This window comes from Aspergillus nomiae, assembly GCF_001204775.2.
Source record: "Aspergillus nomiae NRRL 13137 chromosome Unknown contig00208, whole genome shotgun sequence".
Lineage (NCBI taxonomy): Eukaryota > Fungi > Ascomycota > Eurotiomycetes > Eurotiales > Aspergillaceae > Aspergillus > Aspergillus nomiae.
Window position 1 is genome coordinate 23029 of NW_015378263.1, and position 20390 is coordinate 43418.

Here is a 20390-nt window from a genome sequence, read left to right on the forward strand (position 1 = left end):
ATCCTATTAAACTAGTATGCACACGCATCGGCGCTGCACTGCCGATCAAGCCACTATCGAGAACATCGCCTATTCGCGGGTGTATTATAATGTTTACTCAACGCTTGTATGGAGTTTAGAGTTTGATTACCGGATATATTATACTAGGTGTATTACCGGATTTACATGGTTTGAAGTGGAGATAATAAAGCATTGTTGAATGTCTCGGGATATTATCATTGTGTTCATGGATCTGGAGCAGAAGTTTGGGTTGTCCGGCACTTTCGGTGTATCACCCCCCGAGAGGAATCTCGGGGTGGATTTGACCCGAGGACCTTGACCCCGCGGCATGTCGGCACTTGTATCGACGAGCGAAGTATGGAGACAAGATTCATTAGCTTCGGTTCATGCACTACCGACCGAACGGCATATATTCAGTTTACAACTTTGTTCTGGAAAGACTGATGGCCTCTTTAGTCTGGTCTACGTTATTGGTCATACTCTTCTTACTAGTGTTACGGTTCAAAGTAGTAGGTAGTCACAATTTCATCGTGAATTCATATCCTATGTTTACATGAAATGACAAAGATCAAAGCCATCGCCAAAATGGAACGGGTAAAATATTTCATTATTTCATCATAAATTTCATTTAAGCAAAGAGAGCGTCACCCAGGCGGTAGTGCACAGTCTTGACCTGGGTGTAGTTCTCGAGGGCGTAGGAGCCCAGTTCACGGCCAATACCCGACTCCTTGAAGCCACCGAAGGGAGCCTGGTAGTTGATCATGTTGTAGTTGTTGATCCAGACGGTTCCGGCCCGGAGGGCGTTGGAGACGCGGATGGCAGTGTTGACGTTCTTGGTGTGGACGGCAGCGGCAAGACCGTACGAGGTGCTGTTACCGATCTTGATGGCCTCCTCCTCATCCTTGAACTTCTGCACGGTGACGACGGGGCCGAAGATCTCCTCCTTGGCAATCTTCATGTCGCTGTGGACATCGGTGAAGACGGTAGGCTGGATGAAGTAACCCTCGGTTCCGTGACGCTCACCACCGGTGGCAACGGTAGCACCCTCCTTCTTGCCGTGGTCGATGTACTCCATGATGCGGTCGAACTGCAGCTGCGAGACCTGAGGGCCCTGGAAGGTGTCGGCCGTGAAGGGGTTGCCGAGCTTGTTGGCAGCGGCGCGCTCCTTGAAGCGGGCAACGAACTTGTCGTGGATGCCTCCTGGACCAGGATACGGGAACCAGCGCAGCAGCACTGGCCGTGGTTGAAGAAGATACCGAAGTTGGACCAAGAGATGGCGTTGTCGATGTCGGCATCGTCAAAGACAATGTTAGGGGACTTGCCACCCAACTCCAGAGTGACCTTCTTCAGGTTGCTCTTGGCGGCGGCCTGGAGAATCATACGACCAACCAGAGTCGAACCAGTGAAGGCAATCTTATCAATATCCATGTGGCTGGAGATAGCAGCACCGGCAACACGGCCGAAACCAGAGATGATGTTAACGACACCAGCAGGGAAGCCAGCTTCCTTGATGAGCTTGGCGGCATAGAGACCAGACAGGGGAGTCTGCTCAGCGGTCTTGAGGACGACGACGTTACCGGCAGCGACGGCAGGTCCAATCTTCCAGGACCACATCAGAAGAGGGAAGTTCCAAGGGATGATCTGACCACAGACACCAATGGGCTCGTGGCGGGTGTAGGTAAGAGACTCTGGGTTGGTATCAATGGTTTGGCCGTGAATCTTATCAGCCCAGCCACCGTAGTAGCGAAGGCAGCCGGCGGCGGCGCCAACGTCACCCTTAGCCATGGTGAAGGCCTTGCCGTTGTCAAGGGATTCAATAGCAGCCAGGATGTCGATATCACGCTCGAAGAGGTCGGCCAGCTTGGTGAGCAGGCGGCCACGTTCCGAGGGTGTCACCTTCCTCCACTCGCCCTCGAAGGCAGCACGGGCAGCCTTGACGGCATCTTCGACATCATTCTCGTCCGCCTCCTGGACGGCTACAATTGGCTTCTCGTTGGTGGGGTTGATGGTCTCGAACGTGCGGCCACTCTTGGCCTTGACGAACTCATTGTTGATGAACCTAAGCGGCAACCTTATGTTAGCAAGGACTCCCTGAGCGAGAATGGCAAGGGTGGCGGGATGACATACAGGCCCAAGGGTTGCTCGTATTTGCCCGAAGGGGTCTCGATGGTGGTGAAAAGGTCGGCCATGGTGACGGAGGAGATGAAGAAACGAGAAAGGGGGTATCACTAGAAGGAGTGGGGTGTTGGTATAGAGAGAGATGTTTAGAGGGGAGATGAGGAGAAGAAACAACGGTGCCAGGCAAAGGAGGGGGAGATCCCACGGTATTAATAGCTTTCAATTGTATGGCGAATGGACAGGACCGAATGGGGGGGGTCAGGAGGGGAAAAGGTGGGAAGCGGAAACAAAAAAGAAAAATAAGAAATGAATTGATTAGAAATGAAAATAAAAATAAAATCACAAAAAGAACTCAACTTACCCAAAAAACAAAGCAAGGAGGGGGAATCATCGACCGTTGACAGTGATAACACCGAAGAAGGAGGGGAAGCCTGTAGTGTGGCCCGTAATTTTACCGGTCAGGCTCAGTAATCCCACTGCCATCCCGGGCCCCGATTGGCTGAGGGGCCAGGGCCCGAGGCTGTATTGATGATAGGGGATCCACCAGTACCCCACCGTAGCTGTCTTTCCAGACGATCGTGCGGGGTTCCTCAGGCCAGTCAGCGCTTATCCCCGGCCTGGCCGGTCCACTTCCGGTCTCTGGAAATTTGGTACCCTATCCGTTTTGATACAACGTCTTCGTGTTAGTCTGACCCTCCCAGTCCATGGATTCCCACCAGCTCTGACGCACCAGGAGCTCTCCGTGAAATTGCATCATCTCTCCAATTTATTTATTTTTATTTTTTCTTTCTGTCTGGTTCCCCCGGTGCACCTTGCGCGGTTCATAAAACTCTACTATAAAAGATCCACGTGGGGGTTCTGTATGGTGTTGAAAACAAGTTTTTAAGCAAGTCCGCAAGTTACTCGCATGGTCGCGGAGGAATTAGGGTTGATACAGGGGAAATGCTGCCCCGCTATATCGTCAGCAGCCTAGTACCCCCGCCAACGCATTTTCAGCAATCCCAACGTGGCAAACAAATACAGCAAATTACTTCTATGCAGACGTCTGGAGTACGGAGTCGATAGTCGCTAATCACTCTATCCATTCTCCTCATTCGGTATCCCCTACTGGCAACTAGCTCTCGTCTTGGTCTCCAACAAGCGTCTCCAGAACGCAGCTCACTAATCACGACAAATCAATGGGGCGAAAGTCTTACTGAATGGGGTAAAGATTGGTCCAGACCCGGGGTTGTTGGCAGCCTTTGCTTGCATTTGGTAGGTCGAAGCAGAAACTAGCATTCCTGCACCTAACAAAGTAGTCTGGGAGGTAGTCTCCCAGTACCTGTAGCCCGTACTTTGGTAATGAACGATTGTGGAATCAGTGAAAAATATGATTTTGGTGACGGAGCCTCTGGGGCAACATGCTATCGATATTCCAAATAGTGAGTTGACATTCCTGGGCTGATACTGGTCCATCTGCATAATCGTTAGGTAACCAGGCTGCACCCCCGTCATGAGACATAGTGTTTGACTGGGAGGGTGCCAAGTCCCCTCCGTCTCCACTGGACCGGGCGAACTTCCTTCCCGCCGGCGACTTTTAGGACTTTTGCTCTAAATTTCCAGGACGGAGGTGCAGTCCAATGAAACACCTCCAGCCACGTCCCCTCTGTCCAATCAATGACCTCGGTCATTGCAGGTCGCATATATGTACTGGTATGTACATCAGACGGGATCTAGCATTAGTAGTTACTGTTCCTGTTATGTATGTTACCACGTGACCGGTACAGAAATGGTAGACGATCAATCGCAAACTCCTCGCCGCGGCATGGATGACTAGTTGGCGATCATCCAATCAGCTGACTCGGGAGTTTCATTCGGGCCGCATCGGAACTATAGGACGCCATTTAAGAGCATGGCTTGCGAGGTTTGCGAGGAGGGAGGGTCTGGAACAGCAAGTAATAAATTTAACAATAGCTAACATGACGGAGCGTTAAGCTTCAAACCTTGGAGGACCAAGGTTCACCCGATATGCAACCCTCCCTAAACAAGCTCCCGTACCTTGAATGCCACCCAGCCTTAACCATCGTGCTCAACAGGTCATGAACTGCGATAAGTCCGCATTTTTACATCTTCATCGGGTGCGTTCACATCTCAGATCGGACCACCAGGGCTCTTGTCTTGAAGGATTCTAATCCCTGCAATCCGATCCCGCCGTATTCTCGGGTTACTGGAGTTATCAGATATTCGGCTCGTACTCAGACGGACGGGATTTGAATTCTCACCTCATCGTGCATAGGGACTGTAACACGAAGAGAGGCTCGACTTTATTTGGTGTTGATGCTGGGTGGCTGGGAGGGCTTTCCCATTTGGCCGACAAACAAGGCTTATCCCCCGCATACCACGTCAACCCCATACTTGTCCCGGTGAGACTTGTAAAGCTTAAAGAACAGACCATCCGCGTGCAGCGGAACCACAGAGTTCGATACACATGAACAGTGTACACGTTGTATATCCGAAGTAGGTCTTCAAATCATTTTCATCCAAGTAACCATTAATCTTTGGTCGGGATTCGACAAAGGTAATCGTGCAGTGAAATCAGTTTTATATATGACCTTATACGTCCATCCGATGCTTCGATGGCTTCTGTAGTTGGTCTGTTGGAAGAGCTGAAGTGCCGGTTTGACTCTAGCTGGTGTGCTGTGTCGGTATCACGTTTTCAGTTTCTTTCCTGAGGCAGTATTCTCCCCTTGTACAGACCGGGTTGTCCGTATGCCCTGAAGCTACAGGAAGTATTTTGTTACGTTTATGCTTACTTTAGGTATTTATCAAATTCAAGGACTAGAAAAAGTCTACAACAAAGTTCATGTACATAGTTATGCCTGCGCTGAAGCTGAGTAGTATTGGTGAGACGCACCCAATTATACAAGTACTGACCCGTGGATAGCGATCCCTCCGCAGTCATCCATAGCTGTATCTATATACTTACTGGCGGACACCCATGGTAGACACCGAACGACGCTCGGCGTTGGCTCGAGAGTTGATAAAGCCTGGGTTCGATAAGGTCATCAAGGCCGCTCAACCGCCTCAGCACCAAACATCAAACTGGAGATTTTTCAGCCCACCATCTCCCCTTGCAACGTTGGATAGTCCACATACCTGTGATTTAGCCCTGTACTTCCATGATCCAAAGTGGCCACGAAACAGAATGTCCTTCTTTTGAAGGTGATGTAAGATATCGGCCATTGCACGTTGCGCTCCAGACGGGAAGTGGGATACCCCTGGTCAAAGCGATGGGCATACGTAGCACTCATCTGACCAAATAATTTCAGTAAGACGACGATGGATGTTGTGAGCTCGGTAGTATTCATACCTCGGCTGTCGGTATGGCCCAAGCTTTGGAGTTGTATGCGCGCGTAAATATCTCGTCCAAACGCTTCCCAACGTTTCTGATATCCCATTGGTCAAAATTCTTCCGCTCGTCTCACGGGGTAACCCCGCACCTCCAAGGCACCATCGATGATATTGTGGAGATATCTGGGCTGTTAGTATTTCGGTAAGATCACAATATTGCTTTGGAAGGGCTCTTGCGCGTAATAGCACTACGGGGTCTACAAGGCGCATGATCTTCCTGATGCTCATTGGCGTTTCAGTATGCGTAACTGTGTTTATATACTCAAAGTCGATCTCCCTTGAGGCTGCACATTCAGTGAAAAAAGATAGAGAGATATAGTGAACAGCAAGAAAAATTCCATCAAGACAACACCATCAATCATGTAGCATATCATCTCTCGCATACAGCAGATACATTGTCATATACAATCTATCTATATATACCCAGCCCACTGCAGGATCGCCATACCCACAAACAAAAGCAAGATTGAAGTCTTCGTCGTTTCCAGCTCATATCGATGGCGATTCATCCAACCTTCCAACTGTGCCCACCATACACTCTTGTGATTATCTCTCAGTGCGGAATGAAGACCAGGAAGCCCGTCTAGACTACTAGCGTTCCACTCTTGCTGATACGCGCGCATCTGGCCTGCACTCACCTTTTTACCAGCCCAATAGGCCATCATTTCGCGGTCTTTGAGATATGGCTTCACTTCGTTGGTCTCCGGGTCATGAGTCAAAGCTAACTGTGGCACACCGAACCCACACGATGTTTGGACCTGCAAACTATGAGCATACAGTATATGAAGTATGCGACAATAAATGTAAGAGCGGGAAAGGTATCACTGGCAAATAACGAACCTTAAAAACGTCCAGATGAATAATAGCACGGGCGCCTATGAGATGTTTTCCTGCCATGCGCTCCAAATATTGAGGAAACTGGGGATCGGTCCATTCAACAACTGAGCCCGTGCAAAACAGTCGCAGAATGCGCGGTGACTTGTCAAAAGAGCAGAACATCACAGTAATACGGCCATTTTCTCGCAAATGACTAATCGTCTCATTGCCAGAACCTGGCCCATCTACGTAAGCTGCTTCATTAGGGCCCAGAATGGCGAAAGAGGCGTCTGGTAGGCCTTTCGGAGACAGGTTCACGTGGCGACCACGCAGAGGCGCCGAGGCCACGAAGAAGACGCTCTGGCGTAAAGCCCAGTCACGAAAATCATCTGAAATGGATTCGAAGTATTGAACCATTGTGGTGGATGGAAATGGGCTATTAGTGGTAATGTCGGTGAGAGGTGATCAGATTGCTACTCTCTCTATCCCTAGCACTAAATATATCACAAGTGGGGGTTCGGAAACCACGTCGAACTCCGAGCGGCATGGTGACTCAGTGTGTGCATGTAAGCACGATAACGTGATACAGATATGATCCCTGTAGGCTATGACAAATGAATTAAATGTAAAGAGAAGAATGAGATTTCCCAGCCAACAACACTCTCGACCGATACAAGCTGTTCAGAGCACATACTGCGTACACAGTACATAGCATACTCTGGGGCTGTCCTGCCCCCGTGACCCACATTGAATCGAATCTGTTATCCACATGTGATCTCATGGACTAAACCGCAACAAGCAAGAGCTGAATAGCTCCACCATCATTCATTACTCTTCACAGTCCGGTAATACTTCAGTTCAGATACGTCAATTGAGCTGATTGTTTGCTAATTATACCTTGCATTATTCCACTATCCTTGATTCATCAGATTAATACATCAGCCCAGTGAACCCCGCATCCGCGAACCGACAACCGAAAGTCCTCCTCGGCCATTACATAGTTTGGATGATCGACAACCAGATTCACTAGTGTGAAGATGGACCACTTGATGACCCTTAAAGCATTCCAGTTCCCCATCAATTGCATCTCGGTTGAGAAAATTCTTCACCTCTTGCTCCCGTAGTAAATAGATACATCACTGAAAGACATCATGAGTTCTCGTCCGGTTCGCATTGCAGGTCAGTCGCAATTTCTAGATTCATCCCTTCCTCGTGAGAGGCAATATTGACTGAGCTATTTACAGGTGCTTCGGGCTCTACGTCTGACCGTCGACATGCCATCACCGAGTTCGCTCGTAACTACCCTCGAGACCCCGTCGACGTCATCATCGCCGACTTCATGAGCGAGGCGAACATGGTCACGGGGGCAGCACGACGGATAGATCAAGATAAAGCCCAGGAGGTAGCTGGTAATAACGCCCCGGCGATGCCGACAACTGCACCGGGATATGAGCTTGCATTTCTTTTGGCTCTGGAGCCAGCCCTAGATGATTTGGCCAAATATGGCATCAAAGTAGCGGTCAACGCGGGAAATGCAGACACGGAAGGGCTTTTTAAAGTGGTAACAAAAATGGTCAAGGCCAAGGGCTTAAATCTAAAGGTAATTCCATTGTTAGAGTACTCTGCACGTTGCATGTATTGATATAGTCCAGGTGGCTTGGGTCTCTGGCGACGAGGTTCTCTCAACAGTGAGAACAGCTTTGTCCACTGGGAAATCAACCTTCAAAAACGTCTATACAGGAGAGACCCTTTCCGACTGGAATTTCGAGCCAATATATGCTCAGTGCTATCTCGGAGGCCTGGGAATTGCCGCAGCCTTGTCTCAAGGGGCCGATATTGTTCTGTGCGGACGAGTGTCAGATGCATCCCCTGTTATTGGAGCCGCGTACTGGTATCATGGGTGGAACCGCAGCGATCTCGATCAGTTGGCCAATGCATTTGTTGCTGGACATCTTATCGAATGTAGCAACTATGTATGTGGAGGCAATTTCACCGGTTTCAAGACGCTAGAGAAAGTTGGCAGTGATGGCTGGCGTAATATCGGCTATCCTATTGCAGAAATTTCAACAGACGGGAAAGTGGTTATCACAATGCAATCTTCTGCTCCTGGCGGCGCGGTTACTGTCGATACCTGTTCCTCCCAGCTTTTATACGAAATCCAGGGCCCTTGGTACTTCAACTCAGACGTTACTGCTGTGCTAACGGACATCCACTTCGAACAAGTCGGTACCAATCGTGTGGCCGTGCACGGCGTCCGATCCGCACCACCTCCACCAACAACCAAAGTCGGTATCACGGCCCGTGGCGGTTTCCAAGCAGAGGCTTCATGGTTTCTGGTTGGGCTGGACATCGACGCGAAGGCACGGATGCTGGAGGAGCAGATTCGCCACCTTCTCGCCCCATATTCATCCAACTACACAGCTCTCGAATTCTCTACATTGGGTTCAGCGCCAGACGACCCTCGAGACCAAAACAGCGCCACTGTCACCTTGCGAATTGTTGCCCAAGCTCGTAAAGCAGAAGATATCGCCCCGAATAACTTTCTCCGCCATATCACCGACAATATCATGCAAGGCTATCCCGGCGCTACTTTCCACCTTGATGCACGACAGGGATTCCCAAAGCCCATATATGAGTATTATGTTAGTCTTCTGCCCCAAGCAGATGTGAAGCACCGTGTGCACCTCCCGTGGAAGAATCAAGTGCTGGACATCCCTCCACCGCCCACGACCCAAGAGTTCCCGCCTCGTCAGCCTTCACAGGCGATTACCGAATCCCCTGCCAACCGCGACCTAGACTTCGGGCCTACAACTCGAGGCCCCCTAGGGTGGATTGTCCATGCTCGATCGGGCGACAAAGGACCCGATGCGAACTGCGGGTTCTGGGTTCGCCACAACGATGAGTACCTTTGGTTGCGCTCACTGCTCTCCATTCCAAAGGCGCAGGAGCTTTTAGGAGAGGAATACCGGTCGAACCCTCAGCTACAGATCGAGCGATTCGAGCTTCCAAACCTCCGTGGTGTACACTTTTTGTTCCGAAACCTCCTCGACCGTGGCGTTGGCGCGACAACTACAGTCGACTTTCTGGGGAAGAATGTTGCCGAGTATCTGCGGGCAAAATGGGTGGATTTACCTGTCAAGTTTTTAAACCGCGGCAAGCTGTAATTGTCCGTCGCTATCTGCAGCTATAGCTTTCTTTGTGTCAATAGCTAGGTATATTAAATCACAGATGTCCCTCCTGCGGATAATCTAGGAAAGATGCTTTTCTTGGCATTGAGTTTTCATCACATTGATTGAAATTGTCCCATACTGTACATAAAACGCCATGAATGCAAGTGTGTCATAATCTGCCGGAAGTGCCCACGGATGAAAGGCATGGAACCTCCTCTTTCGAACCTGTTGACGAGGAAGTCTACCTCCTTCTGGGGGGTGGCGCAGACTCGAAGGCGTCACTGTCATCATCAATTTCCTCGCTCAACACACTCGTAGCCCGAGTCTTCCGATTCGGTCTCGTCGACCTGGAGGTGGTCTGGCTCTCACGAGCACTGATTTGGGAGCCGGTAAAATCCAACGTCATCTGGGTTTGTTTGCCTCGTGTTGTTGCAGACCTACGCGTAGCGGTTCCTCCTATGGTATTCGACGATGGTGCCGGGGATGGCGCGGTCCGTCCTCGACGTTGGGTGGTGGTCGTCGAGGGCGCTGCTTTGCGGCTTCGGGTTGAAGGTTGCTTAACAAATAGAGATTGGGAATCATCGTCTTCATCGTCAGAGAGGGCTTGAGCTGCGGGAGGGGTTACATCTTCGTCATCATCGTCCAGCATGATGACATCTTCTTCCTCATCATCGTCGTCTGATACGGCTTTCTTCCGTCCCCTAGTAGGTTTCTTGGGTGCCGTTTTCTTGGGTGCCGTGGATATGGTCTTCGCGGTGGTAGCTGCTTTGCGAGTAGTCGCAGAAACGGCCGTTCTTCCCCCACGGCCTCGGCCCCGACCACGAGTTGACGTTGCTTTCGTGGCAGCAGGTGCTGTGCCATCCTCTGCAGCATCCTCTTCATTGGGATCACCCTCATTATCTGAATGTATAAGCGCCCCAGGTTGGTCTTCCCAGACGCCGTCGAATTCAGTATCCCAGCCATCTGGTTTAGGCTTAAAGCGCCTCTTCCCTCGCGAACTCTTCTTGACGCCTCGAGAGAACATGTCTTCCATTTGATTTCGATACTTCTCCATTGCCTGCTGTAGCGAGCTCTGCGCCTCTTCTTCATCGTCCATGATATCGTTGTCACGATCCAGGGCCATGAGGTGTTTGATTTGACTTTCTAATGATTCGTTCACGAACATCTCCATGGCATGCTTGTCGTCTTTGTCGATGAATTGGGCCACAGCATCCCCAAATGAATTCTGTGGAAGGATACTCAACGACTGGGCAGAGAGGAATTCACGCACCAACTGTTCCACCTTCACCGTGTCCAGCGTTGAGAGGTGGGAGACTGCTGTTGCATCGAAGTCATCATCTTTCTTGCGGGCTGCTGCGTTCTTTTTCTTCCGGTAGAACTGTACAACATCATTCACATTTGCCACCTTTCCTACGAAGCGATTAGAGAACCGCTGAGGGTTCTCACAATCATAGCTACCTCCTTCCGGTGTGGAGATCTCCACACGCAGTCTCACTAGTGGCAAGGGCGCCTCTAACTCCTCATCTTCTTCAACATCTTCCTGCATCGCCAGCCATTCATTTTTCGCTTGCTCAATGAGCTCCTCAACGATTGCCATCAGAAAACGGGTGACTTCAGTCCGGTTGTTTTCTTTCCGAGCCAACTTTTGAGCTCCCTTCTCCTCGGAGAGGACAATTTCTCTCATGACAAACGGTCGCACAGTCTTCAGTGGGATCGGCTCGCATTTAAAGCTACGTCCGGTGATACTGACGATAGACACTTGTTTTGTTACTGCCTCTCCGGGGACAAGTGATGTTGCCACAGAGGACCCTGGCTGCATGACGTGAAATTTGGTCTCAGGGTTCAATTTCGGATCAATCAAGCACTCATGTTCGTGGCCCCAGATCACGAGGTCAAGAAACTCCGGGAGGAAGTTTTCGGGGAGGTATCCAGTTTCCGTATAAGCGTGGTGATTCTGGTGGACACATATCAAGTTGAACCAGTCCTCTTTCTGAATCGAAGGCTGGTAGAACTTGACCTTTCCGTCGCGAAATGTACGGAATAGTCGTTCATCTCGGACGTTACTCATACCATATAGTGCTAATTTGGTCCGGCCCTTCTGAAGCAGGACCGGCTTTATCTGAATGTTATCGGACTCAGGCGTCCGTCCGTAATAGTTAAGTAGTCCGGAAACCTGGAGTAAGTCCAACGCCGCCAAATGACCCTCTCCGGAGGGGTCATCATGGTTGCCATGGATAGAGAAAATGGGGATTGCCACATTGATGTCGAGATCTTCGTAATTCACATGGTTGAACGCCCCTTGGAAGTTTTCACTGGCATCACTGAGCATTTCCAGCTCACAGGGCTTATCGCCCAGACAGTTCATCCGGATCGAGCGCATCACTTGGTACATAGATTTTCGGGAAGGCTTGTTCTCGTGAAAGAGATCGCCCGCGAGGAGCACCATGTCAACGTCACGCTCGCGGGCCAGGCACATCACCTCGTGGAAACTCTTCCAGCTGTCATCACCCCTGATCGGGTCTCGTTCGTTGTACCCGACATGGTTGTCGGTTGCAACGAGGATGCGGATCGTTTCCGCGTCTGGTCCTGTTACTAAGATTTTTTGAGAACAATAAAACAAGAATTGTGTACTTACCACCAAGCTCGGGCATTATAACAAGTCACTCCAGTCCGCCTGAGGTGAAAGTGTCGAAGATGGTGGGTATTGTGATGCGAACGGGCCACTATTAAATGGGGACTCCGTCAGGCTGTAATGTGAGGGTGTTGCCTGGAAAAACAAGCCGTTGAATAGGACCAATGGCAGGGGATTATGCACGGCCTTTGTGCAGGGTGCCGCGATGCATGCTTAATTAATCCACAGTACGTAGTAGTTAGTTAACTAGATCTGAAGAAATGCCATCAAATAGAAGATATTATTTGGGTAATATTACTAACATTCGATATCCAATCTGATTTGCCTCCGCGGCGCGTCTTCACGTGAGAGGGACGCGAAAAGGCCGTGACGAATCACAGGGCTGGCCCGTGACACATTCCCCTCCGAAATCCGAACGTCGATTCTCGTCAAGTCCCTCGTTTTGCCTGAACTACGCCCCATCTCCATTCATCTTTATCTCTCTTTCTCGCTTTCGGACTGTATAGATTTCTTTTTCTTATCCTTCGCATCCTCCACCGCATAGAGCGTCGTTCTCGCGCCATCAACTCTTTTCCTTCTTCCGTCCTTGTATTGCCCGACTGACCCAGTATCTGGCCTGGTTCAGTCGCCTCCGTTGATCCCGTTAACCCCGCGAGACCTTTTTATGCAATCCGAGCCTGCTGCAGTTTCTGAGCGCACTTCTCCTACAGATTCGCCCCCCAGAGAGTCCTTTCACAATACCCAGCATGGACATGTTCTCGATGGCGACCATCAAGTCTCTGGACCTCCCCATGAGGCCAGAGACATTGAAGGCGTCTCTGACTCACCTCGCCTGGCGCCCTTGAACCAGGCGAGGTCTGACGATTCAGCCCCCGCATCGCCGGTTGCCGACCGTGTCACTCAGTACGAGAATGCGATAGCGCAGTCGCCTTGGAGACGAACCGATCTGAGCTTCAGAGTAACACCCCCGTCTACTGAGTCGCATCTGTCGCTGGACGCATTCCCAAATGGTATGTCACCGTTGGTAATCTTCCTCAGACAATGACCTGTCTAACACTATGGCTTGCCAGAGGTTTTAACGCACATCCTCTCGCACCTGCCACCACCGGCTCTGTCATCTATGGCATTAGTGTCGCGCCGGTTTCACACTCTTGTCACAACGCCCCACGCCTGGAGAATCGCATTTTCGCGCTACTTTCCTGGGCCTTATGTCTCGGAAAATGGCATTCACCTGTCTGAGGCTAACACACCTGAGAGGGTCACCTCGGATAAGCGCTTCTTTTCCCGGCTCACTGCGTTAGCGTCATGGAGGTCCGAGTATATTCTGCGGACCCGCTTGCTGAGGTCACTTGCGCGAGGTAAGCCGGCGCAATTCGACCCTGCCAAAAAGAGCGGTACAGTTCGCTCTGTAAATATGCGCAATGGCAGTGCCGTTGTCACGTACACTTCCCAGCTTTTGTATCCTGTCAATCATCTTGCGGCATCCTTTGGGACCGAGGTGACCAAGAAGCAGCCTCTTTTCATCCATGGGGCGTCAGAGCAGGGAATCGCATCTGCTAGCGATCCCTCCTCGGTCAAGGTTGGGACATGGGGTTTGTCTGACCATCAGCTGTTCCGCCATTTCGCGGATTTATTCCCTGGTGAAGCCGAATACGGTCTTGGCTCTGGAAACATGGTCGGCCTGCCGAATCGCATGGACGTTAGCCAGCCTTACGGGATGATCTACGGTGAGGGTTGCCCTCAAGGACGCAGCTATTTCATCTCAACCTTGGAGCAACGCGGGCGATTCTTGGGCCTTACTGAGTCCATCTCACAGCCGCAGTTGGGCATTCCTACTCTGAATCTGATCACGAATGCGGTCACCGCGGTGTGGATCGCCAAGTCCTCCAATGTCCTGAAAATGACTGGAGGATTGGTCGCAATGATGTCCGGTGCCTCTTCTGGAGTTCTTACAGCCTATGCACTCGGGCCTCATCCCACGTATGAACAGCGATTCGAAAGAGGCCAAGTGACTGCCCGATGGGTTCTCTGTCCGGGAGTCCCCATCATTGCGATTGCAGTCGACAACGATTATTCTGTCAAGCGTCACGCCCGTCGACGCATCTGGGCAACCGTTCTCAATGCCTTGGGTGAAGTTTTCTATCTTTCAGACTTGCCACGCCAGCCTGAACTTCCGTCGGCTAAGATGAGCCCTGAACAAATTGATACTCTGGCGTGGAAGACTGGCAGGAGTGTTCGTTGGGAGCTTCTGGAGTTGAGTCGCCGCACGGCCAGGCCCGACCCATACAGTCGAGAGCTTGTCGACGGCAGCTATAGTCCGAGGTCGTCTTCGGACTCGATGAAGCTTGATGAGAATCAGCTTGCTGCTGAGACTAAGGAGATTGAGCAGTTTATGTCATTCAAGCCGAAACACTTCCGGAAGGTTTGCGAGGGTTGGGACATGCGACGCGAAATGCAAGTCGACTTCGCTGGTGACGATAGCCACGGAGCCGGTGAGTCCGTTATCGTCATTGCTCGTGGTATTGGAGAAGATGAGAAGGCCTCGATTCGCAGATACACCAGAAAATTGACGCAGGTCGAAATGCCATCGTCGCATTTTGGAACGTATCAAACGGGCGAGTCCATGGCTTCATCTCTATTCGGTGGGCCTATTGAATTTCCGTCTCTATCTTCAGCCGTCAATACGCCAAGTGTGCCACCTTCGCGAGCCTCCAGTCGCCTCGGCGAAATAGTTTGCTCTGCCGCAAATACGGAATGGCGTATCTCAGATTTTGTTTTCGGCGATCACAAGTCAATTGAAATCACAACAAGCACAATGGACCTTTCGACATATGCTGTACTAACTCCTGACGAGGATCCTCTTCTTGGGATGTCCGGAAGCTCGACACTTTCCTCCGGTATGTCGTCGCCAATGCCGCACATGAAGCAGCCCTCAGATCCAGAAATTCCCGGTCAACGGGGGCGCTACATGGCTATTGGAACGGCTACCGGAGGGGTCTTTGTATGGGATATACGCGCTCCTACGGCGAAGAACTCGGATATCATCAACTCCGTCAATCCGATCCGCATCATCCAGACTGACTCTCCTCAAGTGTCCTGTGTTGCTGTTACGTCGCTGTACGTTGTGCACGGCGGTAATGACGGGCTTGTGCAGGCTTGGGATCCTCTTGCATCGTCAACTCGACCTATCCGAACCATCAACTCACGCTTTTCTTCCCGCGCGCGTCGTCGACTAGTTCAGGCGGAGGCTTCTATTCAGGGAGTTGGAAACAATTTCTATGCCAGTGGATCTATATGCCTAGACCCTGATCCTACGGTCTTAAGGGGAATGGTTGCCCTCGGGTCCCACTTGCGCTACTGGTCCTACAGCTCTGGCGCCGCCGATCAGTATAAGACGAGCAAGCGCCGGTTCCGCCGCGGCCGTCGGGGCAGCAATTCTACTCCCGAGGGCCAACGCTTCAACAGCAGCGGCCGAGGAGCGCTCCAAGACTTCATCGAGGATGAGCAGGCAGAGATGGTGCGACAAGAAAAAGCCGATCGCAAGGAGAAGGCGCACCTCAGCAACCGATTCGGCATCGATCTGCTGGGACCCGATGTGGACGAAGAGCAGCTTCTCGCTTATGCGCAACTCCTGAGTGAGGAGGCCTTCGCTAGTGAAGCGCAAAAACGGGGCGATGCCGTGCCTAGCTCCGTGGCTAGCTCCGCCTCTAGCGATACTATCGGGCGGAACGATAGCTCAGTCGCAGCAGACGAATTTTCATCCTCCTCGTCTCCATACGAGCAGCCTGTTGACGACGATCTTGCCCCTGACATCGCTGAAGCGATCCGCCTGAGTCTTCTTGACGAGGGGCCTGGGTCTTTTGAGCAGTATCCTGACATTCCCATCAAGTACGCGAAGGGGTCTCAATCTAGCTCTCACAATCTCTCCCCATCAGAAGTCGTCGCTGAAAGCAGCCACCAACAAGAAATGGATGATTTGGAGCTTGCCATCCAACTCAGTCTTGCCGATAGTCAGCCGCCGGAGCAAAGAGACGAGTTCCCATCGCTCTCGTGGGGTGAGTCTGGCAAGGGCAAGGGCAAGGGTCGAGCTTTGTAATTCCGTACTTTGTACATTTGCTTTCGGTTCATTTATTATGTCTGTGTTTCGATCATGTTATCATGTCATTTAATATACAATTCGGGATTTATGTATCGATGTGAGGATCTGTCAGAGTATTACCGAAAATGACTACTTGTAAGGCCGTTGCAACTATAATTTGACTGCTGTCGCTACTGCTGAGAACTCCCTGGAGCTCGCCAGATGAATCTGTGCACTTAGATGTGCCGCATATTGCCATGGTTTCTCGGTATCACTGAGCCACAGACATGCACTACCACTCAGTCACGACCAATTCCCTAACTCATGAGAGGGAATGTACCTTCACTTACAGGCTCCAGTCAGGCGAGTAGCAAGCGGGCTATAACCATACGAGCATGTGTAAAGAGGATCCCCCACCTTGATGTTAGATGCTATTCCCGGTGCAGGACACTGTCAATATAAATAATCCAGTCCTATCCACCCCCAAGAAAGGGGCCCATTCAATAAACCCCAGCCTCTATATCCCGAACAACCCCCACCAAACCCCCGACATTCTCCAAAAAACACTATGGCAAGCCTCGAACCCCAAAACCCCAATCTCGATGCCCTCCTTCTTCACCGCATCGAGCATCAAATCCTGAAACAGCCCAGGCACAGCACGATCCCTCTCGGTCCTCACATAGGTAACAGGACACCGGCGCCACGCATCGCCGCTCGTCTTCTCCCGGAGCACGCTCACCGGGAACCTCACGAGCCCCTGCACGCACCTCTGCACCGTCTCCGGCTCCAGGCTTCGTAGAACCACAGCCCGGGGTCCCGGGGCAGGGTGAGTCCGGCTTCATCATCGTCCATGAACTGCGCCCAGAGGGTTTCGTCTACGCCGGCCTGGTCCATGATGGTTTGGATGGATGAGCTGGGGGGCAGGATGTAGGCGCAGAGGTAGAGGAGGTGGATTATGCTTCCTTTTGGAGGTTGGTTCTTGCTGTTTGGGGATGGGTGTAGGAAGTCCTGGGCGGCGTCGGTGCCGACGCAGCCGCCGTAGGAGTGCATGATGAGGAGGATTTGTTTCCCGGCGGAGGTGAGGGAGTGCAGGGTTTGGCGGATTAGGGCGACGTCGTCGGCGAAGGTGGCTGTTGGGGGGGACTGGCCCGTGCAGGTTGGGAGGTGTGGACAGTGGACTTCGAAGCCTGCGTTCTGCAGGGCTGTGGTGTAGGGCTCGTAGTGGCTGGGGTGTGCCAGGCGCCGTGGATAAGAAGGATGGTTGGCTTGGGGGACATGTTGATTTTGTCTCACTGGGTTTTTTGTTTGGATCTCTTATCTGTTCTTTGGAAGACTGGGGGGAAGTTCATGTGGTATGTATGGATTTTTATACTTCGGGCATACATGTTATGTTGGCTAGGATCACTCTCAGTTATACTAGTGCTGACGGTCTCAGAGTATAGCAGTAGATTAGTTTTATCTGTGGGGCAAATGACGCTCTGTATGTGGTCGGTTCGTGTAGGTAAATAGTGGGACGATCATATTCCCTTCTTATGAGCATTCTTCAAATTAAACTGTTAAGGAAATCGTTCTACCAATGAGAAGCGAAAAGACTCCATTCTAAAATAACATCTCCAGTGGGTCAGTTGTCCCAGTGTCCCAGAACTGGTATCATAAACTTGCTGACCCTCCCAGAGTCATCTCGGTCACGAAGAAAAAGACAAATACATGAAGTTAATTCAACGCACGCAATGTGAAATATAACACAGCCAAGTCAATTAATTACAGCACGGAGACCGCGGCCACAACGGCACCGACCACCAGACCCATGAAGGAAGCGGTCATCTTGCCCGCTGCGCTTTCCTTGGTGTTGTTGGAGTCGCTGTCAGAGCTGGAGCTTCCGGAGGTGCTTGGGGTGTTGGACTCGCCGCTGGAAAGGGCCTTCAGCTGGATGCCGGTGACCTCCTTGCCAGCATGGTCGTAGATCTTCTGAGGGATGGAGGTCGTGGAGACTTCAACTAACTTGCCGGTGTTGGCCTTGGACAGACCGTTGTCGATCATGTCCTGGACCTTGGAGGGACGGGAAGGCAGGTCGAACTTGCTCAGGAAGGTACCGTTCTTGATCAGGTCAGAGCTGCACTTGGGGGCCTTGAAGGAAGTCTGGGTCGAGTTGGAGGCCTGGATACGCTTCATGTCGAGCTTAGCATACTGCTTCTGCAGATTCTCAAAGTCGACGAGCAAAGTGGCAGTGTCGCTGTCGTTGAGCTTGACGAGACCGTAGTTGTTGGCCTCCTGGGTGTACTCGTAGACCAGACCACCGGAGAAGGCCTGGGTCATCTCCTCGCCGTAGATGGCCTGCACCTCGGTGAAGACACGAGGAGTCACTTCGTTGCAGCCGTACTCGGAGAAGAAGACGGGCAGGGAGGCGTTCTTGAGTCCTCGGTCAGGACGTCGTAACCGGACTTGGTGTAGGACGAGTCACCGCACCACGAGTAGGAGTTGAGACCGAAGAAGTCAGACTGGGAGCTGGGCGAGTCCGAGTCCTCGCACATGAAGTAGTTCAGAGTATCCATCAACCAGGGACGGATATCAGCGGCGGAGTAACCCACAGGGATGGAGCGGTCAACGTTCTTCTTGATATAGTCCTTCATGTCACGCTGGACGGCACGGATGTAAGCGGCAACCTCCTTGACACTCTGCTCGTTGATCACCTCGTTACCGGCGAAGAAACCGAGGGTGTTGGGGTAGTTCTTGAAGGCCTCGATCACACCGAAGACCTGTTCGTAGTAGACGGCGTTGTAGCTGCTCTTGGGGGCGGTACGGTCAATGTAGCTGCCGTACAGAGGGGAGTTGACATCCAGGATCATGTAGATGCCGGCCGCGTTGAAGATGGAAGCACAGTCGTCATGGTTGAGGCTGGGCGCCAAGTTGTAGACACGGATGGTGTTCACACCCAAGCGCTGCATGAGAGCGGCATCACGCAAGCATGCGTCCTTGTCGCTGAGAGGGTCCTTGTCCTTCTTGAAGCCGGAAGAACCGCCGGGTTGGTAACTGTAGATATGACATGATGATCAACACCACCGCTTTCCCCACGAGGTAACGCGATCGAATATCATGAATCACAAGGTGATCATAGAGAGTGAACAGAAGGTAGATCAGAACAGGAACGTACTCGACACCCAGGATCTGGAAACGATCACCGGTCTTGCTGTTGACAAAGTCCTTGCCCTTCACCTCGATGGTGGTGACGGCATTCGCAGTGGTCGCAAGAGCGCAAAGCGCAGCAAAAAGACGAGTGTACATCTATACACTCGGCCGTTTAGTCAGCCAATATTCCGTTTTGGGTAATCGGTGGATCTATATCAATGTGGATATCGAATTTTGATAGGGGAAGGAAGTGAACCGACCGAAGGCATTTTCTATATCTCTCTCGCTGAGAAAACAAGCACAAGGAGTCAAAGGATCGGACGGAGGTGCTTCCACAGGAAGTTCCAAAGTAGAAAGAGAACGAGTGACGAGCGCAAAGGCGCACAAAGATCAAACACAACCCGAGAGGGAAGTAGCGAGTGTGGGCAGAACAAACAAAGGACAGCGACGGGGAATGAATGGAAGGAGGGAGAGAGAAGAGTCGCGAGTCGACCCGGCAGAAGGCTTTTTGAATAAAAGAAAGGACTGAGTGAAAGCGAGCCCTTGGCCCCCTCCGAACCAACTGATGCCCAGCAATTTAGTTTCATTAAAGGGTATACTCCAGCACTATGAGACTCCACTCCCGACTAGTAGTTCACTAGAACCAATCCCCTTTACCGACAAGACCCTTGGCGCGGAGGGTCTTCAAAGTTGAAACTAGGCGATGGTATTTATTTTTATTTTTTATTTTTTTATTTTAATTTAAGTCCTTCCCAAGGGAGGCAATATCGGTAGATAGAGGTGAAACGGTTCCCCGATCATTGAGCTCTTAATAGCTGTTTGATATGGATCAGGGATAGGGTTGCAGATCACCTAATCAGGAAATCATCATTGTTGCATCTCAATCCACGTTTAATGGCTCACTGTTGATACACTACTGCCTCTCTAAAATACAGTCCCAAATGTTACCCGTCAGGAGAAGCACTTGGGGAGAAGGAAACGTTGGCGCCTGTAACCCAAGAATTGTCCACGTCCCAAGAAACCCCCAAGACTGGTGAAATAGGGGGTGAATAACCGAAGG

At 51.3% G+C, this 20390-nt stretch overlaps 6 protein-coding genes across 6 annotated transcripts; 2 read left to right on the forward strand and 4 right to left on the reverse strand.

Annotated features, from left to right (window-relative positions):
* Positions 1-628: 628 nt before the first annotated feature.
* On the reverse strand, positions 629-2342 carry ANOM_007602 (aldehyde dehydrogenase family protein; the record flags this gene model as incomplete). The annotated part of the gene is made up of 3 exons (XM_015552858.1): positions 2128-2342; positions 1257-2059; positions 629-1200 (listed from the first exon to the last, which is right to left on the reverse strand). The coding sequence occupies exons 1-3, from the start codon at positions 2187-2189 to the stop codon at positions 629-631; spliced, it is 1437 nt and encodes a 478-aa protein (XP_015405360.1). The 5' UTR covers positions 2190-2342.
* A 3579-nt stretch (positions 2343-5921) lies between these two features.
* ANOM_007603 (pyridoxamine 5'-phosphate oxidase family protein) lies at positions 5922-6741 on the reverse strand (the record flags this gene model as incomplete). The annotated part of the gene is made up of 2 exons (XM_015552859.1): positions 5922-6266; positions 6349-6741. The coding sequence occupies 2 exons, from the start codon at positions 6739-6741 to the stop codon at positions 5922-5924; spliced, it is 738 nt and encodes a 245-aa protein (XP_015405361.1).
* A 734-nt stretch (positions 6742-7475) lies between these two features.
* ANOM_007604 (acyclic terpene utilization AtuA family protein) lies at positions 7476-9488 on the forward strand (the record flags this gene model as incomplete). The annotated part of the gene is made up of 3 exons (XM_015552860.1): positions 7476-7503; positions 7569-7924; positions 7977-9488. 3 exons carry the CDS (start codon positions 7476-7478, stop codon positions 9486-9488), a joined length of 1896 nt encoding a protein of 631 aa, XP_015405354.1.
* Positions 9489-9735: 247 nt separating this feature from the next.
* Positions 9736-12145, reverse strand: ANOM_007605 (MRX complex nuclease subunit; the record flags this gene model as incomplete). The annotated part of the gene is made up of 2 exons (XM_015552861.1): positions 9736-12080; positions 12130-12145. 2 exons carry the CDS (start codon positions 12143-12145, stop codon positions 9736-9738), a joined length of 2361 nt encoding a protein of 786 aa, XP_015405355.1.
* A 645-nt stretch (positions 12146-12790) lies between these two features.
* ANOM_007606 (F-box and WD domain protein) lies at positions 12791-16222 on the forward strand (the record flags this gene model as incomplete). Its single annotated transcript, XM_015552862.1, has 2 exons — positions 12791-13136; positions 13197-16222. The coding sequence occupies 2 exons, from the start codon at positions 12791-12793 to the stop codon at positions 16220-16222; spliced, it is 3372 nt and encodes a 1123-aa protein (XP_015405362.1).
* Positions 16223-17965: 1743 nt separating this feature from the next.
* Positions 17966-19486, reverse strand: gel2 (1,3-beta-glucanosyltransferase gel2; the record flags this gene model as incomplete). Its single annotated transcript, XM_015552863.1, has 3 exons — positions 17966-18583; positions 18634-19234; positions 19356-19486. 3 exons carry the CDS (start codon positions 19484-19486, stop codon positions 17966-17968), a joined length of 1350 nt encoding a protein of 449 aa, XP_015405363.1.
* Positions 19487-20390: the final 904 nt, after the last annotated feature.